General features: G+C 41.4%; 1 protein-coding gene across 1 annotated transcript in view; it reads left to right on the forward strand.

Annotated features, from left to right (window-relative positions):
• Positions 1-24,850, forward strand: part of LOC110017036 — a 28,903-nt gene extending 4,053 nt beyond the window's left edge. Inside the window, exons 4-9 of the mRNA XM_023965968.1 lie at positions 124-465; positions 556-591; positions 11,180-11,512; positions 11,900-11,993; positions 12,072-12,110; positions 20,027-24,850. Coding sequence (XP_023821736.1) covers positions 124-465; positions 556-591; positions 11,180-11,512; positions 11,900-11,993; positions 12,072-12,110; positions 20,027-20,054 — 872 coding nt within the window. The 3' untranslated portion in view covers positions 20,055-24,850. The remainder of the gene's footprint in view (positions 1-123; positions 466-555; positions 592-11,179; positions 11,513-11,899; positions 11,994-12,071; positions 12,111-20,026) is intronic.
• Positions 24,851-25,998: the final 1,148 nt, after the last annotated feature.

A 25,998-nucleotide genomic window follows, 5' to 3' on the forward strand; every position in this document is an offset into this window, starting at 1 on the left:
ATCATTTACCCCCCCCCCCCAATAACCCTGATAAGTGATTACATGAGGAAGAGGGTGAGGTGTGGACAGCTGGTAGACTGACTGCTGGTTGGTGAAATGACCATCCCTGTTTTTTTTCTTCAGATTCTTCTAAAGTGGTCTGCTCTCCATCGACGGTCCAAGCACATCCGGGTCAGGACGTGGTTCTGTCATGTCGAGTAGAACCTCCATTTGACTTGACGCGTGAGACCTTGGAATGGAAACATGGAACAACTGGTTTCATGCACGTGTATCGAAGTGGGAGGGACAACTATGACGAACAAGACGAGAGGTTCAAGAACAGGACCATCCTCAACCACCAGAACCTGAAGGATGGAAACGTTTCCCTCACACTGACCAACTTCACCATGAAGGATGAAGGAAACTACACCTTCTGTCTTCGTACGCAGACGCCGTTCATGTGTTCTGATGTCACCCTGACAAAGAGTAAGCTGCTGGTTTAGACCAGAAAAAAGTAAAAACATTTTTTTCAAACCTGTAACCATTTAAATATGATCTAACACGACTTCTCATCAGTTCTACAGATGGACAATGAGACACACAACCATCTAGGTGACCTTTTAGTGACACTTCCTGTTTCTCCTTTGAGACTGACACCCGTGGAATCTGAAACTTTTTTACATCATCTTTTCTCATTTCCTCTGACATTTCAAGTGTTTAAGACCCGATGACCTTTTGACCTTTAGTTCTGCAGAAACTCTGAAGGAGGATGGACTAAAGTAGTAGACTAGAAGCTGCTGTTATTCTAGATTCTAACGTTTTAAAACCGTTCTGATTCCTCAAACATCTGAATCCTCCAGAGTAGGAGATTTGATAGCATTAGAAGGTTCTGCTTTGGTCGTTCATTTTTTCCTTTGAAATCCACGGATTTCTCTGTGAACTCCAAAGATTGTGTTTCTCACCTTTTATTAACAACTAAAAACCACTGAAGGCTGAAATATCCCTGGTAACTTAAATCTCTGTCTGAGAACAAAGCTAAATTTGTTAAAATATGTTTTAGAATTTTGTTTGTGCATTTAATTGACAAATATACACAAAGTATGTCACAAAATCCTCATCTTGATCTTACGGCCTTTCTGCTTTCTGATTTGTCTATGCTTGAGTCTCTGCTGCCCCCTGCTGCTTGGTGAGGACAATTACGGTATTTCTATATCATTTGATTATTAGATTCTAGAAATGTGAAAATGTGAAAAGCAAATCTGATGAAGATAATGGAGGAGAAAAGTTTCCTGTTGGGATGTCCTGGAGGGAACAGCTGAAGAAAATGAAGAAGACAAATGTTTTTTTGTCAGCCATTTTGTCTGACAAAGACAAAATGGCTGGTCCCCACCCGTTCCCCTTCTGTTCTGTTGTGCAGTTTAGAGAGTAAAAAAGGGAATTAAAAAGAGTAAATATAAATAAATACACAAATAAAAAAGACAACACGGCCCTATTAGGAGCCAGCTCTTAGGAAGAGATGGCAAGGCAAGGCAAGTTTATTTGTATAGCACAATTCGTACACAAAGTAATTCAAGGTGCTTCACAAAACAGAAAAATGCATTAAAATCACAATACATCATAGAAATAATCAACGTAAAATTTACTTTAAAAGAAAAGAAAAAAATTTGAAAATTGATTTAAAAATAAAGGAAGGAAAGGAAAGAAAAGTGTAGATAGGACCAGATAGGACCTTTCAGTCATATACACGGCTAAACAGAAATGTTTTAAGTCTACATTTGAACATGAACACAGAAGAGGCCTGTCTTACGCCTTCAGGGAGGCTGTTCCAGATTTTAGCTGCAGAATATTGAAACGCTGATTCCCCTTGTTTAGTTTTGACTCTGGGAATCAACAGGAGGCCGGCCCCTGAGGTCCTCAGAGTACGAGATGGTTCATATGGCACCAACATGTCAGAGATGTACTTTGGTGCTCGGCCATGGAGAGACTTGTACACAAGCAGAGCTGCTTTGAAGTCTATTCTTTGAGGTACAGGGAGCCAGTGCAGAGACCTGAGCACAGGACTAATGTGATCATACTTCCTGGTTCTGGTCAGGACTCGAGCAGCAGCATTCTGGATGTACTGAAGCTGTTTTACAGCTCGTTTGGAGAGGCCGGTGAGCAGGCCGTTACAGTAGTCTAACCTACTGGAGACAAATGCATGAATAAGTATCTCCAGGTCTGGTTTTGACACTATGTTTTTGATTTTGGCAATGTTTTTCAGATGGTAAAATGCCGCTGATGTTACTGACTTGATATGGCTGTTAAAGTTCAGGTCAGAGTCCATGATTACCCCTAGATTTCTGACTTGATTTGAGGGTTTAAGAGACAGAGAATGAAGGTAGCTACTGACTCTTTCTCTTTGTTTCTGTGGGCCAAAAATAATAACTTCGGTCTTGTTTGAGTTTAGCTGGAGAAAGTTGTTCTGCATCCACGCACTGATCTGTTGGAGGCAGTGGCTGAGTGAATCCACCGGCCCATATTCACCTGCTGTCAGTGACACATAGATCTGAGTATCATCTGCATAGTTGTGATAAGATATGTTATTACTGCGTATTAACTGCCCTAGTGGCAGCATGTAGAGGTTGAACAGAAGGGGTCCCAGGATCGATCCCTGGGGCACACCACAAGTCAAGGCCATGTAGTCTGAGACACAACTCCCAATTTCAACAAAATATTTCCTGTCTTCTAGATAAGACTTGAGCCAACTTAGGGCAGATCCAGAGATGCCAACCCAGTCTTGGTGTCTGTGCAAAAGGATCCCATGATCAACAGTATCAAAGGCAGCACTCAGGTCTAGCAGGATTAAGACAGTGACTTTGCCATCATCAGTGTTCAGGCGGATGTCGTTGGTTACCTTGATAAGAGCAGTTTCTGTGCTATGATGGGGTCTAAAACCTGACTGGAAAACATCAAATGAATTGTTTAATAAGAGAAAATCAGTGAGCTGTTGGTAGACAACTTTTTCAAGGACTTTTCCTAAAAATGGCAGATTAGAGATAGGTCTGTAATTATTCAGTACAGTGGGATCAAGACCGCTCTTTTTCAGGAGGGGTTTAATGACTGCAGTTTTTAAGGCCTCTGGAAATATTCCAGATTGAAGAGACATGTTAACTATTTGAGTAATTGATGGCAACACACTGTTCAGGACAGACTTTAGAAATCTAGTGGGTAACACATCAAGGCAGCATGTAGACGAGCTCAGACGGGTGATGGTCTCTTGGACAGTTTGGTCAGTGACAGGTATAAAGTGAGTCAGCTTAGAGTGAGTAGGTGGCCGTTGGATAGTTATATGTGTTGTGGAGTTGATGGCTTTTTTAATGCCCTGAACCTTGTCATTAAAAAATACATCAAACTCATTACATTTAGGTGTGCAAACCAGTTCTATTGGTAGCTGGGTTGGAGGGTTAGTTAATCTGTTTACTGTTGTGAACAGGACACGAGAGTTGCTGCTGCAACTTTCAATGATTTCAGAGAAGTACCTTTCCCTTGTTCTGCATAAGATCTGGTTGTAAGCATACAACTCCCCCTTATACATTTCATAATGAACCTGGAGTTTTGACTTGCCACTTTCGCTCAGCTCTGCGGCACTGTTTTTTCTGTGCCCTGACATCTAGTCAGGGCACAGAAACAACAGTGCCGCAGAGCACTGGGAGCTTTCTGTCTATGTTTTCTCAATTTAACCTTCATAGGGGCAATGGCATCCAGAACATTCAAGATGCTAGAAGTAACAGAATTCAGCATTTCATCAACATTGGCACCAGAGGCGTTTTCAAGGTCTATCATTTCTACAAACTGTGCCCTAGTGCTCTCATTTATTTGTCTCCTTTGGACAACTGCAGGGCCAGGCGGTGGTTTGGGAGCAACAGACAGGTCAAAGAATACACAGAAATGATCGGAGAGGGCGACATCAACCACACTGACATTGTGAATATTAACCCCCTTTGTGATGAGCAGGTCCAGAGTGTGCCCTCTGCTGTGGGTGGGGCAACTCACATGCTGAATTAGATCAAAGGTTTCAAGGACACCATTGAGCTCTTTTGCATTTCTGTCATTGACATTGTCAACATGAACATTAAAATCACCTGTAATGACTAAACCATCAAAGTCTGTGCACACAACTGAGAGCATTTCAGTGAAATCATCAATGAAACTTTGGCTGTGCTGAGGAGGTTTGTACATGACTATGCAGAGTAAGGGAGGAGTTTGTTTTAACTCAATCTTAAAGGACACATACTCAAATGATGAAAACACACCAAATGATAGTCTGCGGGTTGCAATATTATCTCTAAACAGTGCAGAAACGCCTCCACCCTTTTTATTTTCTCGAATTTCCGATTCATGTTTGTAGTTGGGGGGAGTTGATTCGACTAGAACTATGTTTCCTGTGTTTTTGTCAAGCCATGTTTCAGTTAAAAACATAAAATCAAGATTAAAAGAAGAGATAAGATTATTGATTAAAAATGATTTGTTGCATAAAGATCTGACATTGAGTGCAGCAAGTTTGAGATTAGTTTCCTTGGGACTGGTCAAAACCTTCTTGCAAGGGATGTGAACTAGATTTCTGTGATTGGACAGTCTAACTGCCCTTTTTTGCATTCTACGTGGTGCAACTACAGGTATAGCACCAGAAGGAAGCTGTTCATCACAGGGCCCCAGTTTGACATAACCTTTCCTAGGACACTGGGGGCCCGTTTCATCCTAGCTCTGGGGGATAGCACGTCTAGAGGCGCGCAGGGGAGGTCGAGTTGAGGGTAGTTTGGGTGATGGACCAGGAGGAGCGGGAGCTGGACGGGATTTGGGTGAACGACGGAGGGGGTTGTTGGAGGGGCTTTGGATGAAGGACGTGTTGGAGGGACTTTGGGTGAAGGATGAGGAGGGGGCGTTGGAGGGGTAGGAGAGCTCCTGTGTGGTGTGAGGCTCACAGGTGTTAGGGGGGCCATCTTAATTCCTGACTTAATGAGGCTATCAAAATGGCTAGGTAGGGCCATGGGTGAAAGTGGGGGGGACGAAAAGGAAAGTGAGTCTTCACTGGGAGTAGATGTAGCAGGGGGCGTCCAGAGCTGGTCAGATGGTGGTATTTCTGGGGCCAAATCTGGTGGTTGTTGTTGTGGTTCTGCGGTTGGGTCCTTAGCTGGCGGTGGTTGTTGTGATGCTGGTGCAGCTGAGTCCTTAGATGGAGGTGGTTGTGGTGCTGGTGCTGCTGGATCCAAGTCTTTGACCGGTGGTGGTGGTGGAGGTAGTTGTTGTTGCCGTTGTGATGTGGTTCCTGGGACACTGGCTCGGTCCTTCCTTACTGCCTTTTCAGGGCCTTGGCCTCTATGCCCCAGAGCGTGGAGGAGGTTCTTCACTTACCCTCTTGCTCCATCTCTGTTCAGGTGTGGGCCTCTTCCCATGAATAGGTCCTTTCGTTTCCAGAATGTATTGAAGTTCTCAATGTAATGAATTCCTCTGGAAGCACACTCTCTGGAGAGCCAATTGTTCAGCTGAAACAGACGGCTGAACTTGAGTGACACCCCATCGATGTTAGGAAGAGGTCCGCTGATGAATGCTTCAACCTCTACTTTGTCAATCTCTTCAAATAACTTGATGAAGTCTTTTTTCAAACGTTCAGATTGTTCTTTTTTGATATCGACAGCACCTACATGGATGATTATTCGTTTAACTCCTTGGTACAAGACTTTATATAAGAGTCCTGTAATCACTGGAACAGTAGAACTTGGGCAACATAAAGTTTGCATTCTTCTGTGGCTGACTCCACTGATAGCGCCATCTCCAAGCAGCAGCGTATCTCTGACCTTGACGTTTGGCACAGATTTTCTTTCTGCCTGTGCTTTGTTGCCAACATTATGACTCCTATTCTGTGGTCCAATTTCACTTTGTTCTTTAACATCACATTGTGTTAGGGGTAAAAATCTGTTGGTGAGCTTTATTTCGGATGTTCTGTCATCTTTACGCTTTGGCTTAACACAGAGTTCCTCCGCACAAAGTTTTGGAAAGGACACAACATCACTCAGGTCTATGTCACTGTTATTCTTCTCATTTGTAGTAAGAGTGGGCTTCTTACCACCCGATGTCACTGGAAGGGTCTTGTGAAGTCCATTTTCAGTTTCCAAGCCAAATATCCGTGTTTGTAGCTCTTTTATTTCTTGTTGGTAGATCCGACAGCGTTCACAGTGGGAGTTTGTTTTTCTTCCTCTTCCGGACATGTCGCTGGCTTGTCAGACGTAAAAATATTGATTTGTATAGATGGAAGTCACAAAAAAGGATGACCAGTCTGATATTCCAGGATTTGTGGATGAGGTAAAATAATTAAAAATGATTAATTAAATGATTGAAAAGCAAATAAAGCAGGAAGCGGCAGGAGCAGGGAAAAAAGCGTCTGCACTCTTTTGCAGGGGGAGGAGCAGATGTACTGGTATTTTTCCACTGTCGTACTCCGGGGGTTTCCAACATTCTTAAGCCACCTTTTCTCGTTTTTTCTAATGTTTTGGACATTAGCTCTGAAGCCACTGACGTAAAAGTAAAACCCTATCCCTTCGGGACCCGTTAAACATGCCATTCGTCCTAATCCTTTTGCATCGAGCAAAAAGGATAACTGCCGGGAAGCAAGTTAAAAGTTTTATTAATACAGGATCACCATTATTTACAGTACAATACCATACTGATTACACCACAGTAAACGTGCAGAAATGAAAATCACAATCAATGCAAAAACAATAATAATATGTTCAAACATGCAAGAAAACTGTGATGCACAGCACACTCGGTCAGACACGGCACTGATTAAGAAATAATGTCCAACAGGGGAAAGCGACTTTAACAAAAATGACAAACAAAATGTAAGAGAAGTCGTCCACTCCTGCACTGAATTAGTCAATAATGCAAAATGAGCCCCGTGAGGAGCGGAAAAACAAAACACAAATCCAAAAACTCAAACAGGACAGCAGGGAACAGTATTCCACCACTAAAAACACAAGACACCATATTAAAACATTTCTGATAAGAAAAATGATTTTCCCATAGTTTAAAATATACCTCTGCTGTGATAAAAGTGTAAATACCTGGTGCATCGCAAAACCTCACGCCAGTCTGTAAACACCTGGTAAAACAGGATCTACGTCTGCCGTGATCCTGTCATAAAATAAAAATAAAAATGAAACATCAAGCACTGCTTCAAAATATCACCCACAGGTAAGGATAAAAGCAGTCTTACCGCACTCTAGGCTCGAGCCAACTCACGCTGCTCCCGGTTTTCTGACAGAAAACTAGCACCATGGCAACCACACATCAACTTCTGCACTGTGTGTATAGCAACATCCTCAGGTGCCTCCCATCACATCTCCCCCCCTCAAAGTGCATCGTCGACCCGACGATGTGGGTCCACAGAGACGTTTGCTGACATAGGCAAATTATGTGGGTTGGAATGTTGGCCCTTTGTTTTTCAGGTTGACCTCCTGAAAAATAACTAATGGAATAGGGAGTTGGGTCCCAAAAGACTTGGATTGTATTCCTTCCCCTAACTTCATGATTCCTAGTCTACACGAAATCACCCTCCTCAAAATCTGGGGCCAGACACTGATCCTGCATCTTCAGGTCTCTTTGTGCCCTCACGTTTTCAGCGCAGCGCTTCATAGGCCACAGCTCAGTCAGAGTTCCGTTCCCCCTAAAGCCATTCGTCCAAAGGGAGATCGTGTTCTGTGTCACTTCCCAATAAAAAATCCACTGGTAACGTTGGTTCTCTGCCAAACATCCGAAAATATGGGGTCATACCAGTTGATTAATGGACAGTTGTATTGTAGGCAAATGTAACTTGAGAAAGGTGGTGAGGTCATCTTCGTTTCTGCTCTGGTGGTGATGTTCGTAAGAGGTCATGCAGTAAAAACTATCATTAGAATTTCATGAGGTCGAGAGGCTTTCACTGAACCCATATAAGTCTTTACTTTTGGCTGTAATGCTTTCAACAACCTCTGACAGCTCCTCCACATCTGAATACATGTTCGGCCAATAATACCTCGACCGAATAAAAAGCAAAGTCTGATGCAACAACTTTTAAAACAGAAACACTTCCATTTTTTGTTAGCTTGGTAATCATTTACGCAACTTTTTTTTGCTTATTTTTAATTAATTTACTTTTTACCAAGCTCCCACATTTTTCTTCACGATAACGCATGAAGTAAAAACATATATTTTATTATCATCACATTTAATGTCAAAGTTGACCTAAAAAGGGGTCATTCTTGAATTAAAAAATTACTTGTTAGAGCAAAGTAGTTTGTCGGTAAACCACATTTAAAAGCAAAAAACAAAATAGCTTCATCTAAGAATAAGAAGGCCTAAATGTTTGGGGTGATAAAGGCTCTACATATATTTCAGACATTAATTATCAAATACAATTTTTCATTCAACTGTAATTATTCTACAATAAAAGTTAAATCTATGACACCGAGTCCAAAAAAGGTAGTTAAGCAAAAAGCATTTTAATGTATTTAAATCACAATTCTTTTAAAGTGTGGGTGACATGGCCTATTTTAATAAGCCAAAATATAGTAAATAGTCTCTATTTCATGTTGCGATTGTTTTTAATATTTTTCGAAAAAGAATAAATAGCGAAAAACGCGATATAAACAACGAGGACGGCCGCCGACTTCGCGCCGCCATGTTTGTGACGTAACGAAAGGCAGACAACATGGCTAGCACCGATAGCGAAGCACAGAGTGATGCTACCGTCTCTATTAGCGATTTATCATCAGATGAACAGAAAGATGAAGAGGAAAGTTGCGGAGATTATCATGATGATGAGTCACTTTTGCAACCGTATCGATTCGAACCCTTTTGCGAAAGTGAGGAGGATATAGCAGAAAGTAGTAGGTCTAGTGATGCCGATGACGATAGCCAGCATGAAGATTCGGCTAGACTCCAGAACACGGCATGGTTAGTTGCCAATTTTATGTAGCACCCGTGGAGCCCTCCTGTTAGTTTAGAGTAGGGGGGTGGGTGCTTGGGTTCGAACAATGTCCAGGTGGATACCAGAAAAGGTGCACCTGATAAATCAAAGCGTGTCTCCTAATAAGAAAATAAGAGACTCCAGAGATCTTTCAATATTTAGCCAAATTTTGCAAAAGCTTTGTTTAATAAATTATAATTTGGTAAATAAAATATAAATTCATACCCCAACAAAAAATATAAACCACTCCAATTAAGTAAAAAATGTATAAAATTAAATTACTCCACTTACCCTAAAATATACTCAAAATGTCCCCTTTTGGCCTAATCTAAACAAAGGTAAACACTGGTTTTCAACCCAATTTACAAAATAAATGTCACAAAATAAAAGTTTCCCAGATATTAATACTCTTTAGTTAACAAAGTCACTGTATACCATTAACAACTGTGGAACATTAACAGTTTTACCTGTTTGAACCCGTTTGAAACCTTTTCTCGTGCGCGCGCGCTCACACACACACACACAGTTCAGTTTACTCACGGTACCGGCACCTCAAAAGCAAAAGAAAAAAAAAACGTTGCAGGCCTGTTGCTTCTCTTGCAAAACATTGAGTGCGTTGAAATACTCCAGTTGGATCCAAGGACAACAGAAAACACGACTACTTCGCCTCAATGTGATCCATCGTGATGCACACTAGCTTAGCAGCCTCCGCTCCCGACTCCAGCGCCGTCCTCTCCGACCCAGAAAACGGCTCGCTCGCTTCCAGCTCACCCGCCTTTCCTCGACTCAGAAGCCAAGATCCTCCTCCCAACTCTCCGTTCAAAATTCTTCGTTTGTGTCCCGGTTTTTGTCCCTTCGAAAACGCAGACTTCTCTCCTGCAGATCTGGAGGGAAAAATCCTTCGCCGTCCACCTTCTTGAATTTTCCCCTTTTCAGCAGCGTTTCTTGTTTTGGGAATTTATACACAGATACACTTTCACTAGATGTATTGCTACATCCAGCTGCCACACAACGTCTTGGCATGTTGATGATTAACAGATTTAAACACGAGAGAAACGAAGACTACCTGTTTTGTTTACATGCTGTCCGAAGCGGAACTGCGAAAGTCAATGCCTTTCATGACGTCACAGGTCATATCGGGTTCACTTCCAGCCTGCGCTCTCAGCGGCAAATTCAAATCTCTGATTCCTTCGAAAGATGTCTATTATTCATATGCTTCGGATTTTTTTCGACGCTAACTATTGGTATCAATAGAATCAGCGTTTAAAAGGCTTTTTTATTTGACAAAGTTGTTCAAAGCATGGCATCCACACTTTAAATAAATATACTAAATATACTAAATACTAAAATATATAAAAACGTAACAAAACGAGCTTTAAAGTGAAGCAATAATAATTTTATAGGAAACCTTTTACCCGCCCAACCTTCTTTTTTCTGTTTTGTTGTTTTATTTTTTGTTTGTATCTTTTTTTCCCTAACTGCTGTTTTTTTTTTTTCTTGTGTGTTTCGGTGCGGAGGCTTCCCCGCAGCCCGGCGGCCTTCCGGCATTCCCACAACAACTGGTTTGTTCGCTCTAGTGCGCGTGTGCCAGTCTGTTGTCAATCCTTTAAATTTAGACTCTACAGCGGGAATTTGATCAAATTCAGGCCGACTCACATACAAAAGCTGATTGATCTAAAAAAAAAGATGTGAACCCCGGCTGCTGGTCTTGCTAGAAAGCTCAGGGATCCCCCTCCCCGCGTGGAGAGAGGGCCGCCGGGCCCAGGAAGCCAGCACCCAAGGAACACAACAGCCTTGCCAAGGGCCCAATACCCCCTACCAGGGATGGGGTAGGGGACAGATGGTCAGAGGTCCCACCTTCCTTGTGTAAAGTATGTGTGTTTGCATTTATGTGTGTGTGTGTTGGAGTGTATATTTTGTGGGGTAAAGGGTTGTTTTAAAGGGTGCGGTTAAAATTGGCAGGTGGGGCGTTGAGAGGACATCTGCTGCTTGCTGGCAGTGATGTCCATGCAACCCCCCTACCAAGGGCCCTAAATGTCTATGGTGCAATTAATACCAAGGGGAGGGGGGGGGGCATTCCCATACGACAACCATGGGAGGGGGACCACTGCCAAGTAGCTCCTCCCCCCAAGGCGCATCACAGGCTGACACCCCCCCCACCAGCTGTTTGAGTGACCCCTGGTTGGTGAAATAACCATCCCTGTTTTTTTTCTTCAGATTCTTCTAAAGTGGTCTGCTTTCCATCGATTGTCCAAGCATTTCTGGGTCAGGACGTGGTTCTGTCATGTCGAGTTAAACCTCCATTTGACTTGACGCATGAGACCTTGGAATGGAAACATGGAACAGAGGATGTTCACCGGTATCCAAGTTTGTGGGACTACCTAGACCATCAAGACTCGAGGTTCTTCAACAGGACCTCTTTGATCACAGAGTACCTTAAGGATGGAATCGCTTCCCTCACACTGACCAACTTCACCAACCAGGATGAAGGAAACTACTCCTTCTGTCTTCCTGAGCTGCTCAGTTGTTCTGACGTCACCCTGACGGAGAGTAAGCTGCTGGTTTAGTCCAGAATAAACTAAACTGTTTTTTCAAACCTGTAACCAGCTAAATATGATCTAACACGACGTGGATTACATTTACTTTGCGGGAAAATTGTTGAATTTTTAACAAATATTTCTAAATTTTTTTAGTTTGATACTTTCTGATCATCAAAGTTTTTTTTTCCTCAGTTTTATTTATCAACACAACAATTCATTAAAAAGATAGTTGATACTGATAAAGATTACAGCAAATGTTTTTGTCATTGTTTTGGGTCATAAACTTTAATGATTATACATTAAAATGCCACATTTGACTTTTCATTGTAATTCATAGATTTTTTACTTTCAATTCTTCACTTCTTCATATTTCTTTTTCACCATTTCTGTCCTGTAGGATCTGATCTGAGTTTTGGTGACTACTCTGCCATAGTTGGAGGTGTTTTTGGTGTTGTTGCTGGGGTGATCCTGGCGTTTTTACGTTTTTGGAGGTCAGTCATAAATAAATGACCTTTTTATGTTTTTACTGAAAGGAACTGTTAACTTCTAATCTCTTTTTTCAAAAACAGAACTGATCACCAACCAAACTCTGCTTCCATCCCTCTGAGGTGAGAACCATGTTTATGTCATTCATCCATTTGTTCAGACAAAATTAAAACCTAATTTTCTTTCTGATTTGATCCTCATTTTCTTAACAAGTGGTAACATTTTTAATTTAATTTATCTTAAACTAAATACTACAGTGGCTGAGAGGAGCAAGACACGTAAACATTTAAGATACAACAACAAATCCCAGAACAAATGAACAAATACTGACACACAACAGCAAATCACAGAACAAACTACAGAGTCCTGAAGCATAAAAGCAAATCCGACTGCAAATTACCAAAATACAGAATCACTAAAACAATCTGAGTACAAATTAACAAATCCAGAAACACAACAATCCTTGAAGTGACGTATTATACAACGAATTGTGTATGATTTTTTACTTTTATATATTACTGTTTTTTTAATGAAGATTTTAAATACATAAAACAGTCCAAAAACATTTTTTTATTGAATTACTACAGATAAATTAAAACAGTGTTTAACAAGATAAGGTTTTTGCATCACTTCTGGTATTAATGGTATTATCTTTCCGTTAAGTCAGTGTTTTTCAACCTGTTTTGAGTCACGGCAAACTTTCTCCTTGACAAAAATCCCGCGGCACACCAGCATCCAAACTTAAAAAAAGGAGAAACTCATAGTCTGTATTCATCTACAGTCCCTCCACAATCTCACATGCATTTTTGTGATAATTGTGGCAGAAATAGCTGGAAGCTGCAGCTGTTTTTTCTAAAAGTTGTAATAAAAGTTAAGTTAGTTTTCAGTAGTAATTTTCAACCAAAATATTTGAAATTTTACCCTGGTAGTTGTTTTTTCCCTTCAGTTTATTAACATGCAATTTTATGTAACCTCAGAAAAAACAAATATTTTCTTTATAAATAGTTGTTTAATTTTTTTTTTCAATGTCAGTGCAAAGGCAACTGCAATTTTTTGAACAATATGATCACTGCATATTTGATACAGTTACACAAAGATTAACATTATATTTTTATTTTCTGTAGCTACACAAGAAGTGAATACGTTGAAGTTTTATTCGTTTTTCTTTTGTCTTAATCAAAGATGAAGTCTTTGAAAACTTTAACAAAAATGTTTTATTTCTTTTTAGATGATTAAATTGTTTTAATTTAGTTTAATTGTGTCTGTTGGCAACTTCACCTTAATCCTGTTTCTTTAATGTTGTTATTACTTCTTCTTAAGTTTAACATCTAAAATAATCCAGACATTATTACAAAAGTGTTTCAGTTAGAAAGATGACTTGGACCAAACTCTGGGATGTTTGGCTGTTAAGAATCACAAACCTTGAAGGAGAACTAAAGTGTTGACCTCTGATTTCATCAAGAATATTCAAAAACTGGTTGATGTGTGTTTGTTGCTATTTCAAGACGTTTAACAAGAATGACTCATTGTATGCTGAATCCCTGTCACTTTAACCCAATGCATCATGGGAGATGTAGTAATGGCAGACAGATTCGCTACTCTGAGCTTCATTGTGTTGTTCACTTATTCCACGGTCTGACACCGGATTCTGTGGAAAGCTCCACTGCTAAAGACGAGCTTTAGCTGGTATTTTTGTTGGAACTGAGAGACTTTATGAGAAGAATCAGAACAAGGAAGTGAAGACTTTAACCACTTCTGATTGGTCAGACTGATGACATGTGATTAAGCTTCCAAGAATGATTGGTGGAGACAGTTAAAGGGGCGGGACTTTTCCTAGAACAGCTGAAGTTGCGGCTAAATCGCGGTACCGTCATTCTTATCGAAATGTCTTTAATATATGTCCAACACAAGAGGCGTTCAACTTTCATCTGTTTGCCCAGCTGTTGGACAGAACAAGTTAAAAAAAATGTCTTTAATAGTATCAATAAACACAAAGAAAAAAGTATTTTATGATCTTTCATTTTCCTAACTACTCAGTGTTTTATCAGGGCCTGTTTGGATGAACAAAGAGCTGATTTCCTGGAGATGGAAAATGTTTTTAGATCAGTTAATGAGAGCAATTTCCCACGGCACACCTGACCATCTCCTACGGCCCAGTACCCCCTACCAGGGATGGGGTAGGGGACAGATGGTCCTAGGTCCCTCCTTCCTTGTGAAATGACGATTTATCGTATTTCGGGCAGATACCCGCTGCAGTGTTTTACAGGTAAATACCCTAGGGCGGCTCAGTTAATTAACTCACCTGCTCAGCGTCCTATTTAAGCCAGGTGCGCAGTTGTTCATTGTTACTTACCTTCAGCGCTCATTCTTCGCGGGTCTCCGAGCCCGCGGGTCTCCGTCTCTTTCGGCGTCTTGCTGTGTTCCCCCGTCCTTCGGATGGATGATCCCCATCTTTCTGATGTGGGGTTTTCGTTTCGCCGCGTCTGCTCTCCTTAATTTCTCCTCCGATCAGCGGGCGGCTGATGGCGCACGGCGCGTTTGTTTCGCCGCGGTCGCGTGCATCTGCAGGGGGTGTGCTTTCCGCGATGTTCGGGATGTCCGTGCCCCCCGATCAGGAGCAGTCCGGGTCTTCTCGTCTGCCGTGATCACCCCAATTATCCACGGTGAGCGTCATGCGGTACTTTTCCCGTGTAGTTTTCTAAGGCTGCGTCTTGCTTCCTGTTTACTTCGGTGACGTCACGCCCCTAAGGACCCTGGGAATTGTAGTTTTGTCTCATGGTCCATCGTGATGCACTTCTGATTCCTTTTCTGCTACGTAGTTCTGCATCTCCGGTTGTCGTTTCAGGGGTTGTGGGGTCTTTTCTGTGGTTGTGAAGGCTGGCGGTCCTCGTTTTGACAGGTTTCTCATGCTGGCTGAATTTGTCGTGGATTTTAGCATTTTTTTTTTTTTTCTGTTGCTGTTTTGTTCTTTGGGAGCTGAGCGTGAATCTTGACTGTTTTTAATTCGATGCTGGCTTTATTGTTATGGGGGTTCTTCTGTTTATTTTCTTCGTTGTTGTAGCTGCTAGCTAGTCATAATGTGAATCAGTGTCTCTTGGACCCGTCTCTGCTCTGTGGACATTTTCCATATGATTGGTCTCTCTTATGCAGCGTCTATGGCTCATTTTATTCACTCAGCGATCCTCGTTCCTTGCCCCGCACCTTCTGCATCTGGTTCTGCTCCGCCAGTGGGTCCTGCCCTGTCCTCAGGGACTTGCGTCGGCCACATTATTGAATGTGTTAGTCTCGTCGCGGCCTTGTTTTCTCGGCTGGACAGTTAATTTGTTATTCTCTCTCTGGTTTGGAGGTTTGTGGGGGCTATGTGATGGATTCTTCCGGGGCATCGTTTTCAAAGCCGCCACTAAGGGTGGCCCTGGGAAGTTTTCAGGTTGACGTGACTCGATCTGGACCTGTTAGCGCCTCGCAGTTCATCTTCTGGGCATCAGTGGCCTGGTTCCCCATGCGCCTTCAGGATTGGTATAAATTTTCTTCAGCTCCCCATGCTGTCTCCACGATTTTCCTCCGAACGGGATATAAGGCTGAGGATGACTGTTATCACTGATGGTCTCACTGTTCTGCCTCTATGCCTCTCAGTGGCGTCTCTTGGCCTTCAGTTGGCGCTCGAGGTGTTTGTCGGTTTACCTTTCCGTTGTCGTGGCAGTCCTCATAAAATCGCCTTTATCGCCCTGTACTGGATATTTGTAGGCGATGGGTGCCCTTCATTTTGCATGTTATTGATGATTTCTTGGTGGCCAACTTTCTTCTGTATCCCTGGTCTTTTGAATCTCTGTGGAAAAACTTTATTTTCAAAATTGGGTTTCCACGTTATCTATAATGTATGGTCCTCCACCCGTCCGGATTTATTTTTCTTCTATAGATTTGGGTGGTTCATTGATGCTTGTCTCTCCCCATTTTGTCATCTCTATCTTTTGTGCAGCATGTCGTTTATTCAAATTTTGGTTGGATATGATTCGTCAATGATTGGGCCACCTGACATTTGCTGTAGCTTTGGTCCTATGGTCATCCGTTCATCTTGTGTTCTTGTTCTGGGTAGTTCGATCCTGGGCCACGTGTTCCTGTTCTGGATTTTCGTGTTTTGCGTTTGATCTTTCCCTCTCTATGCCTGGAGTGGTTTTGTGATACCTGTTGTGTCTTCAGGCTCCCTCCACTTGTTCTCCTGAGTCTGCGCCTTCTGGTTTGGGGGAAAAGGATTTAAGAAGAGTGGTTTGTGTTTGTCCGGCCGCCAGAATCTACAGCTCTGATGGTTTTTAAGGGGTCGTCCGGTTATTTCATCCTTGGAGATTATATTAAGGCTGTTTCAATATTGAATGATAGTATTGTGTCATCGGTTGACTTGGTTAATGTTTAAATAACACCTTGAGCAACTTCTACCCTGACCGTAGGAAATATATCACTTGCGCTCTCAAGCTTAGTTCAAGAGTTAAATCTTGTGTCCACAAGTCAGTCTTCTATCTGCCTTGTTTAAGCAGATGACACTCTGCTAGATGCATCCCCATTTAGAGGCTTGTTATACTCCGCCTCTAAATGCTTAAGGTCCAGTCTAGCAAAAATACTATCAAAACCTATGATCCCTCATGGCTCTCAAGTTCTCTTTTGCAGTATCCAGTCGCCCTTGGCTAATTAAAAAAAAAAAAAAAATTTGAGAACCACTAATATCAAATACAAGGCATCAAATCCAGCCGAGCTGTAATCCTTTGCTACGTGGGATGTTGACCTTCCTCATCTACAAATCTTCTTGGCTACTCTTCCCATCTACTACTCCTACTCCTCGATGGCCTCCTGAAGGTGCGTCCCTCTGAAACTGTCAAAGGTTACTTTTCTCATCATTGGAGTATATAAAAAATTGGTGTTAAGATTTCGTGCAGGTCATATATTTCACTATCATTTCACTGTTGGAATTTGTAATTATGGTGGTTTCTAGGGTGCGATAAATCCACAATGGGTCTTTACCTTAACTATCTACTAAATTTCACTTTCTCAGATTTGTTTTTTAAAAGCACTGTTATTGAATTTATCTCAATCATTTTGAAACTGATCAGTTTCTGGGTTATTTATATATTCTTGTCAAGACTAATACTGCTTTGTTTTTATCTATGCATCGCATCCTGAGCCTGCGAACCCCTACGCCCTGATCAGCTTCTCCGTTTCCAGGAAATGATGTCACCCATGCATTCCTTGATCTGGTGCTGCAACGATGACTGCTCGACGTACCTATTGCTGCACTGAAAGTGACGGGGCGTTGGACCTCCTCTGCATTCCAATGACACTTCTGACTGAATTAATTAATCAATGTCAACCGCAGAATGAATGTAAATTCTTCGATTATAGATGTTAAAAGAAAATTATAGCCAGGTGGAAGCCTCAAAATTTAGGTTGCTTTAAGTTGTATCATAGTATGCGCGGAGCTTGAATCTGGTTCTTAAGCTCATTTGTTTGTAGTATGCCAATGAAGCATAGTAATTATGGGCGTTGAACTCGTTCTTAATATTGGGATGGAACCTCAATTATATGGATGTTCCTTGAGCGCTTATAATTGGTATGCCAAATGGAGAAAATTATGGCTATTAAGCTCGTTCGTGGTACTGTCGTTGGGAGCTTCGAAATAATGGATGTTAAGCGCATGTATATATAGTTGCCAAAATGGAAGAGTTTATGGCCATCAAACTTGTTCTTAGTTTAATAGAAGTTTGAATAATGGCTGTTAAGCATGTCATACGCCATTGGAAGCTTTGATTGGATTTTAAGTTAGTGTATCATACGGGTTGTTTGGCGGTTTAAATTATAGTTCTGCACAGCGTTTTGCGGAAGTGAGCTTACGTTCTAAGATCAGGTATAAGTAATTTTATGTTGGCTCCCCTTTTATTTCTTTCCCTCTCTCTTTCAGATAGTATGTTCCTCTAGTGGTTTCCACGAACGGGAGCGACCCTACGGTCAATGGTGCCGGGTCACACATAGCAGATCCACTAGATAGCATGTCCCCTTCGTGGCGCTGTACTCGAACGGGGGCGGCCCAACGGTCAATGGTGCCGGGTCACACATAGCAAATCCACTAGATAGCATGTTCCCTTCGTGGCGCTGTACTCGAACGGGGGCGGCCCAACGGTCAATGGTGCCGGGTCACACATAGTAGATCCACTAGTTAGCATGTTCCCTTCGTGGCGCTGTACTCGAACGGGGGCGGCCCAAACGGTCAATGGTGCCGGGTCACACATAGCAGATCCACTAGATAGCATGTTCCCTTCGTGGCGCTGTACTCGAACGGGGGCGGCCCAAACGGTCAATGGTGCCGGGTCACACATAGCAGTCATACTGGGAAATGAAATGAAAATGGAATGCTGCCAAAAACAAACCCCATTTTATTACACACTGATTATACATTTACATTTTCTCTTCTTCTGGATGATTTTAGTGTTGGGGGTTTTGTTACCCGAAAGTTTAATGGAAATTTTATGGAGTTTTATGGAATTGAACGGAGCCTTATGCCAAACGAAAATATGTGAATGCCAACTTAAAGAATGTGGAAAAATGTCAAATAAATATTTCTTACTGCAAGAGTTGTCTGACTGAAATGACGATTTATCGTATTTCGGGGAGATACTCGCAGCAGTGTTTTTCAGGTAAATACCCTAGGGCGGTTCAGTTAATTAACTCACCTGCTCAGCGTCCTATTTAAGCCAGGTGCGCAGTTGTTCATTCTTTCTTACCTTCAGCGCTCATTCTTTGCCCCACCCTCCTCCCCGGCTTCCACCTGTGGGCTCCGTAAAGGGGGGTTTTGTTACCCGAAAGTTTAATGGAAATTTTATGGAATTTTATGGAAGTTTTATGAAATTGAACGGAGCCTTATGCCAAACGAAAATATGTGAATGCCAACTTAAAGAATGTGGAAAAATGTCAAATAAATATTTCTTACTGCAAGAGTTGTCTGACTGAAATGCATGTGTGTGTGTTAGTGAGGGTGTGTGTGTGCATGAGTTTGTGTTTATGTTGTAAATAAAGGATGTATGTACAAAGGAAGTGCAGTTAAAATTGGCGGGTAGGGCGCTAAAAGCACATCTGCTGCTTGCTGGCAGTGATGTCCAAGCACCCCCCCCCCCCCCCCCCACCAAGGGCCCTACATGTCTAAGGTGCAAATAATACCGAAAGGGGGGGGACATTCCACACGGCAACCACGGGAGGGGGACCACTACCAAGTAGCTCCTCCCCCCAAGGTGCAACACAGGCTGACCCAACACCCCCCCCCCCCATCTCCCTAATAAGAGATTATATGAGGAAGGGGGTAAATTGGGTTGTTGCTGTTTCTTTAATGTAGGCATGTCTTGCACCTCTCGGCTACCGTAGAATACTGTTTAGTGTCTAAAGAAGGGCACATTATATGAACAAATAGCAAAACAACCCAAAACATCATTTCAATTAGACTGCAACAGTTTAATTGAAATAAGAGTCAGCATAACCTAAATTATACTCCAAATGACACTCTTCTACATAGGAGGCTAACATCTAACATAATAGAGGTTTATCTGATTGGTCAAATGCATTAAAGGGTTTATTTGAGTGGTTAAATACTTTGAGCTGACAAGATTGTTTTAGCACACTTAAGGTAACCATTTATTGCAATTTTTACTGTCTTTTGCGATATGTGTATGTGCTTAATATCGTAATAACGATAAATTTGCTTTTTATTTTGCAGGCCTAGTCTAAACTGTACTGAGATCAAGGTTCTGTAGAAAGAGACCGACTGATTACTTTGGTTCTGCTTTGCTGTCAGAGTTAATCACTTTAGTTTGTTAATTAGTTTAAAACTAGAAAAAAACAAATATCTAGAAAAGCTAAAGAATTGGTGGAAATCCAGAAGAAAACCAGCAAAAAGCAAAGTTCATCAGAATGTCTTGATGCTGTTTTGTGAAGGCTTCTGTAACAGAATGACAGCATGCAGATGAAATGATGACCACGAGTTAATTTTAATGCTCCCTCTCTGCAGGAGCCCAGAGGACCCAGCTGAGATTTGAACATCACTAAGGAGGAAAGGATGTTAACCACTACACCAAAGAGTATCCCAGCTCATACAGAGTAAAAACCTCGTCTTTGGTGGATCAATGTCTCTAAACCCTTCCAAACTTGTGTCCAAAAGAACCACAAAAGTTTAACTTAGCTCCTGGATGAAGCCGTTAAATCTTTGATGTTGTAACATTGTGAAAAACAGTGTATCAGCGAAAAAAAGTCAAGATGGCAGCAAAAATTCTCACTTTATCAATAATGACCATCAACCTCATGAAGTCCGATTGGACGACTTCTGTCTCAAATTGTGCAGAAATGAAACAGAAGCTGCACAACCCAGTGGTCACAATCACCAAAAGGAGGTAAAGGTACAACACTAATAGACTGAATCCTTGGTTCAGTCCCCCAGGGCAAAGTGATGACCTCTTCATTAAAGGACCTGTCCCAAAACCCATTTGACGGTTACAACGTCCAGAATCTCAGCTGACATTCCTACTTAGGAATGTGGCTGCATCTCTTGCTATTGCTAATGCATTCGTCCCAACAGCCCTTATGGGTTGGGATGGACTGTCTGTGGGGAAAAAATGGTCCAACAGGTACGCCCAAAGTATCAGTACCGCTCGGACAGTGAACATTTTTACGACACGTCAGGGTGAAGTAGGTGAGATGCAGGCGTATTGTACTGATTTTTCTGCTTATCAACACCCAAATCTTGCGCAGGGAGCAGGTTAGTGCCGTTCACGTGATTCTAACCTCACTGTTAGAAATGAGGAAATTGGACGATGTAAACATCCTACGAGCACTTACATATCACGTGCACGTGCGTGTGGGATTTGCATGCAGTCAGTAAGGAGTCAGTACTCTTAACTCACTAACGACTAGAGTGTGTGTAAGGACACGGTAGGACATCATCACCTGTACGTCATAAATGCGTTCAAATTCCATTAACCTTACGAATACTTCACGATACACTTACTACACCCACAACAATGGTACGTTCCATTTTCATGAGGTCCCTTGATGTGGACGTACAAGCCTCAAGGTAACTGTACAACACACCTGTACTCCCCTGAAGATTCAGCCACTCCTCTCCCTGACCCTCCACGGACCCGGACACTTAAACTAAACTGGTCATCTCTGCCCTTAGACCCACCTTCTCAGTAAGGAAAAACAGTGTTGGTGAGGCTTTTTGGTTGAAAAGTGGAACAAATAGCCGGAAAAGGAACATTGGGAGGAATCAAACTTGAAGACGTGTTCAAGTTTTTATATAGAGCCCAATATTAAAACAATTGTCGTCTCAATGGGCTTCATGTCGGTAATTGTATAAAAACACAAAGTCATAAATTTCAACAGGTAATTGCTAAGCTAAACGAAGCAAACTAAGCTAAACTGGGCACCCCTGCCCAAAGACCCTCCTTCTTGGTAAGGAAAACAGGGTTGATATTATTGGTTTTCTGGTCTCTTTCGGCTCCATTTCTGTTTTCGTAATGACTCAACAGCCAAACAGCCAAATGGGAACAAATACCAAAAAAAGCTTTTTTTATTAGACAGGTATTGACTGGTTTTTCAGTCAAACTTGTCAAAAAGTGAAAATCATCAATCCGTTGGTATCAACTTAGACTACGGTCACATATCCCAAAACGCTACCGTGCGGCACCTTAAATGCAAGTTTTGTTATTGGGAGGCAGCAGTCGTATTTCTACATGCCGTTTTAAGTAAAATTTTAGAAAAAGCTTGTTTTTACTCAGCTGAATGATTTTATTAATGAAAACAACACCGTTTCAGTCTGGTTTTAGATCTCACCACTCAACAGAGATGGTACTTGTCAGGGTCTTAAATGGTCTCAGGTCCAATACTGACACGAAGAAAGTATCTGTTTTAGTCTTACTGGACCTGAGTGCAGCCTTTGACACAGTTGACCACTTTATCCTTTAAAACAGACTTCCCCACATGGTTGGAATTACTGGGTCAGCTTTGAAATTGGTTTAAATCCTACCTCACAGATGGAGATTTCATTGTTAATTTAAATGACTTTTCATCTGGGAGGCACAAACTGACATGTGAGGTGCCCCAAGGCTCTATCCTTGGTCTTTACATGCTTCCTCTTGGTGATGTCATCAGGAGACACAGCATTAACTTCCATAGCTATGCTGATGACACTCAACTGTATGTAGCTGTGTCTCCTGATGATATTGAACCCATGAATAGAGTTCTAAACTGTATTTTAGATATTAAAATGTGGATGGGAGAGAACTTTTTGCTGCTCAACCAAGACAAAACTGAAGTCTTGGTAATTGGATCTGAGGCTGAGAGAGATAGGGCTCCATTTTATCTGTCAACCAATTCTATGACCACATGTGATACAGTAAGGAACCTCTGTGTGATTCTAGATCAGTGGTTCTTAACCTTGTTGGAGCTACCGAACCCCACCAGTTTAACATGCGCATTCACCGAACCCTACTTCAGTGTAAAATAAAATGATTTTGTTTTCCAAATTCAAGACATATAGTTTTTCTACTGGTGCACAAATTGAACCGTGCAGAACAAAACCAACATTGTGCATGAACTAACAACATATGACATACCTGCATATCAGTGTGACTTCTGCTGTTGCCTTTGAGAGACCAGTTCAGATATGCGTGGCTTCACCTTGGCAAGTGCTACTCTCATGTCATTTTCAGGGCAAAGTCTGTTCCTTTTCTTTGTTTTTATGTCCAGCATCCTCGAAAAGGATTGCTCATAACTCCCATCCCGTTCTGTGATACATGAGAATTCATATTGTACATATTTGTCTGACCACTTTCTTTTTTTGCTCGACATAGTTTGTATGGATTAAAATATGAAGAAAGTAATTACACGATGTACTTCGACAACATTCACACGTTGAATCACTCCTGAGTGCGCTTAATTCCTAGCAGCACTGATTGGCCAAGCAATGTCACATGATCATTTGACCCCAAGTGATGGCAAAGCGGGGCATACCATTGCATACAGACATGATGAGTCGGTGTGTCTTAACCTCCGCAGCAGAGGCTCCACCGAACCCCTGAGACCGACTCACCGAACCCCTAGGGTTCGATCGAACCCAGGTTAAGAACCACTGTTGTAGATGCAGATCTGAGCGTTGACCAACATGTGAACCAAGTAACTAAATCTGCATTTTACCAGCTGAGGAATATCTGAGTGAGACTCTTTCTCTCTAGAGCCAGTGCTGAAATCTTAATCCATGCTTTTATCACATCAAGGATAGATTACTGTAATGCCCTTTCTGGTGTAAATAAAACCACTCTCAATCGCCTGCAGCTAGTCCAGAACTCTGCTGCCCGCCTTTTAACGAGAACCAGGAAGAGGGAGCACATTACACCAATCTTTAAATCTCTGCCTTGGCTCCCTGTTTGCTTCAGGATTGATTTCAAGATTCTTTTAATAGTTTATAAGAGTGTTAATGGTGTTGGTCCTTCTTTTATATCCGACTTGCTTTTAACTTATGAACCTCCCAGAGCCCTTAGGTATTCAGGTGCAGGCCTGCTGAAGGCCCCCATGGTCAGGACAAAAAACCAAGGCGAGGCCTCGTTTAGAAACTATGGACCTCGTCTGTGGAACAGCCTACCTGAGGATGTGAGGGCCTCATCCACTGTAGAGGTTTTTTAAAAAGAAATTAAAGACACACCTGTTTAATTCAGCTTTTAATTAAATTTCATATTATATCTTTTCTAAGCTAGAATTTATTTTAACTCTAATGGATGCTTATCATTATGATCAGGTTCAGTACTCTATTTTACTATTACTGTATTTTATGATATTTTATCTGATACATATTTGTTTAATCTAGAATTTTTACTCATATTTTTATGTTTCATGATATTTTATCACATACTTATTTGTTTAATGTCTTTTAACCATGTTAGACTGTTCGCAAGTGTTTTTCTCACCCTTAGCTGGGGTGTTTGTGTCTATGCTGACACCACGGCCAACAGGAGGACAGGGTAGATGGCGGCTTCTGGGTTATCTCTTCTTAAGGTTTCTACTTATTCATTTCTCTTTTGTATTTGTTTTGGTGTATTTTATTGTGCAGGGCTGATTTAATAATTTTATTGCATGAATAGGGATTGGTGTTTTCTGTTTGTTTTATGCACAGCACCTTGAGCTGTTCTTTTTTTTTGGATGAAAGGTGCTGTATAAATATAATTAATTTGATTTTGAATTTGAATTTAAAAGAGTTCAAATTTGGACCCTTTTTCTTTCAAAGTTGGCATTGGTCAGTGGCATTCTGGGCACATCTTGAGGTTGCTTGGTGGCAGTCCAGTGACAGACAGTAACACCATTACTAAAACCGAAATCGCTGGCCGGCAGCAGCTCTGATTGGACGATGTGTAAATGTCTTTGGACGGCGGCTGTTCGTGTCAAGGGCTGCCAGCCGCCCAGTACCCGGGGGTTTATAAAAAGAGGGTCATTCTGCACGTCTGACAGCCACCAGACTACCAACATTCATGATCAAACCATAAAAATCGTGCGGTGGCATGAAATCTAGCAGATTGTGCGGACGCTTCCACATCACGCGGTGGCAGTTGTGTTTGTGACCGTAGCATGAAAGATCCAGAACAGTGAAACAGGCTGCTTTCAATCCTGCTGAACTTGAATTTAGACGTGTTTGTCATAAACTCCAGATCATGACAATACATGCTAATGCTAATGCTAACGGATGATCAATAATGAACCAGCTGCCTCACGGATCACTGATGTATTCTGTGACTTTCTGCTGTGACGTCAACATAAAAATGTGATCGCTGAAGACATTTAACGTTGACCAAGTTGACCATTGTTTTTTCCTGTTTACTTCCTATTATTATAGTCATTTTGTGTTTATTAGTGGATTTATGTTTAGAAAATTAGATATCTGGTCATAAATTTCATTAAAAAAGATGTCAAGAAATGTTTGGAACTTTTATTTTGTTTTACTTTTCCTTTATTTTTTTCACAACAGAAAACAAAACAACTGCAACAGAAACACTTCATGTGATTTAACTATTAAAGTATCTGAAATAAGTATAAGAAGTTACATACTTTTGTTTAATGTCTTTTATTTATGAGGATTAAAGCTGATTTAATCACACAGACAGAGTGAAAACCAGAACCAGATCAGGAATTTAACGGTTTTACATCAGAGCTTTAGCTGAAACAGTTTATAACTTACATAGATGTATATGACTTCCTTTCAAAATAAAAGACACTTTATACCACACTATCATCTCCATACAGAAACTGTATTGGCGGATAGAGTGAGAAAAAATATAATAATAATAAATAAAAAAACGGCTTATTTCATTGTTGACGGTGTGTATCTACGAGAAATTCATGAATCTAACAAACTAAACTGAATCAGAGCTAATTATGTTACCCTTGCCTTATTTTTTGGAGCATCTGGCACATTGAATGTTCACCTTAGAATCTTATCCGCTTTAAGTATGAATTGTGGTTGTGCTTACTGACCTCAAAATAATTCTCTGGGGTACTCGGCGTTCATAAATCTGTCAAAACGTTTGATTATGGTCATCTACAAATCTGGAGTGCTTGATGGATTGTTGGAGCATTATGGGTAATGTAGTCAGGAGCCTGGCGGAGTGATACATACTGTGCTTCAACTGTTTTGTGAGTGAGTTGAATAAAGTTTCAATGATCTGACTGTTTCGTTAAAATAAAAAAGTTTTTTTTTCTTCAACCAGAGCCAAAAGAAGGGTCAAAGAGCCACATGTGGCCCCGAGCCTCAGCTGGCCGACCCCTGGTTTATGTGAATAAGGTTACAGTGGATTCTGAAGCAGAAAAGAGCAGCTATGCACTGATATGCAACACTTTACAGTAGTGAAGTGTTTGTTGCATATCGGTGTAAAAACTGATCTAAAAAGACGATTTTCTCCGCGACAGAATCAGCTGATTTATGTCAATCGCACAAATAAT

Source organism: Oryzias latipes, chromosome 18 (assembly GCF_002234675.1).
Source record: "Oryzias latipes chromosome 18, ASM223467v1".
Classification (NCBI taxonomy): Eukaryota; Metazoa; Chordata; class Actinopteri; order Beloniformes; family Adrianichthyidae; genus Oryzias; species Oryzias latipes.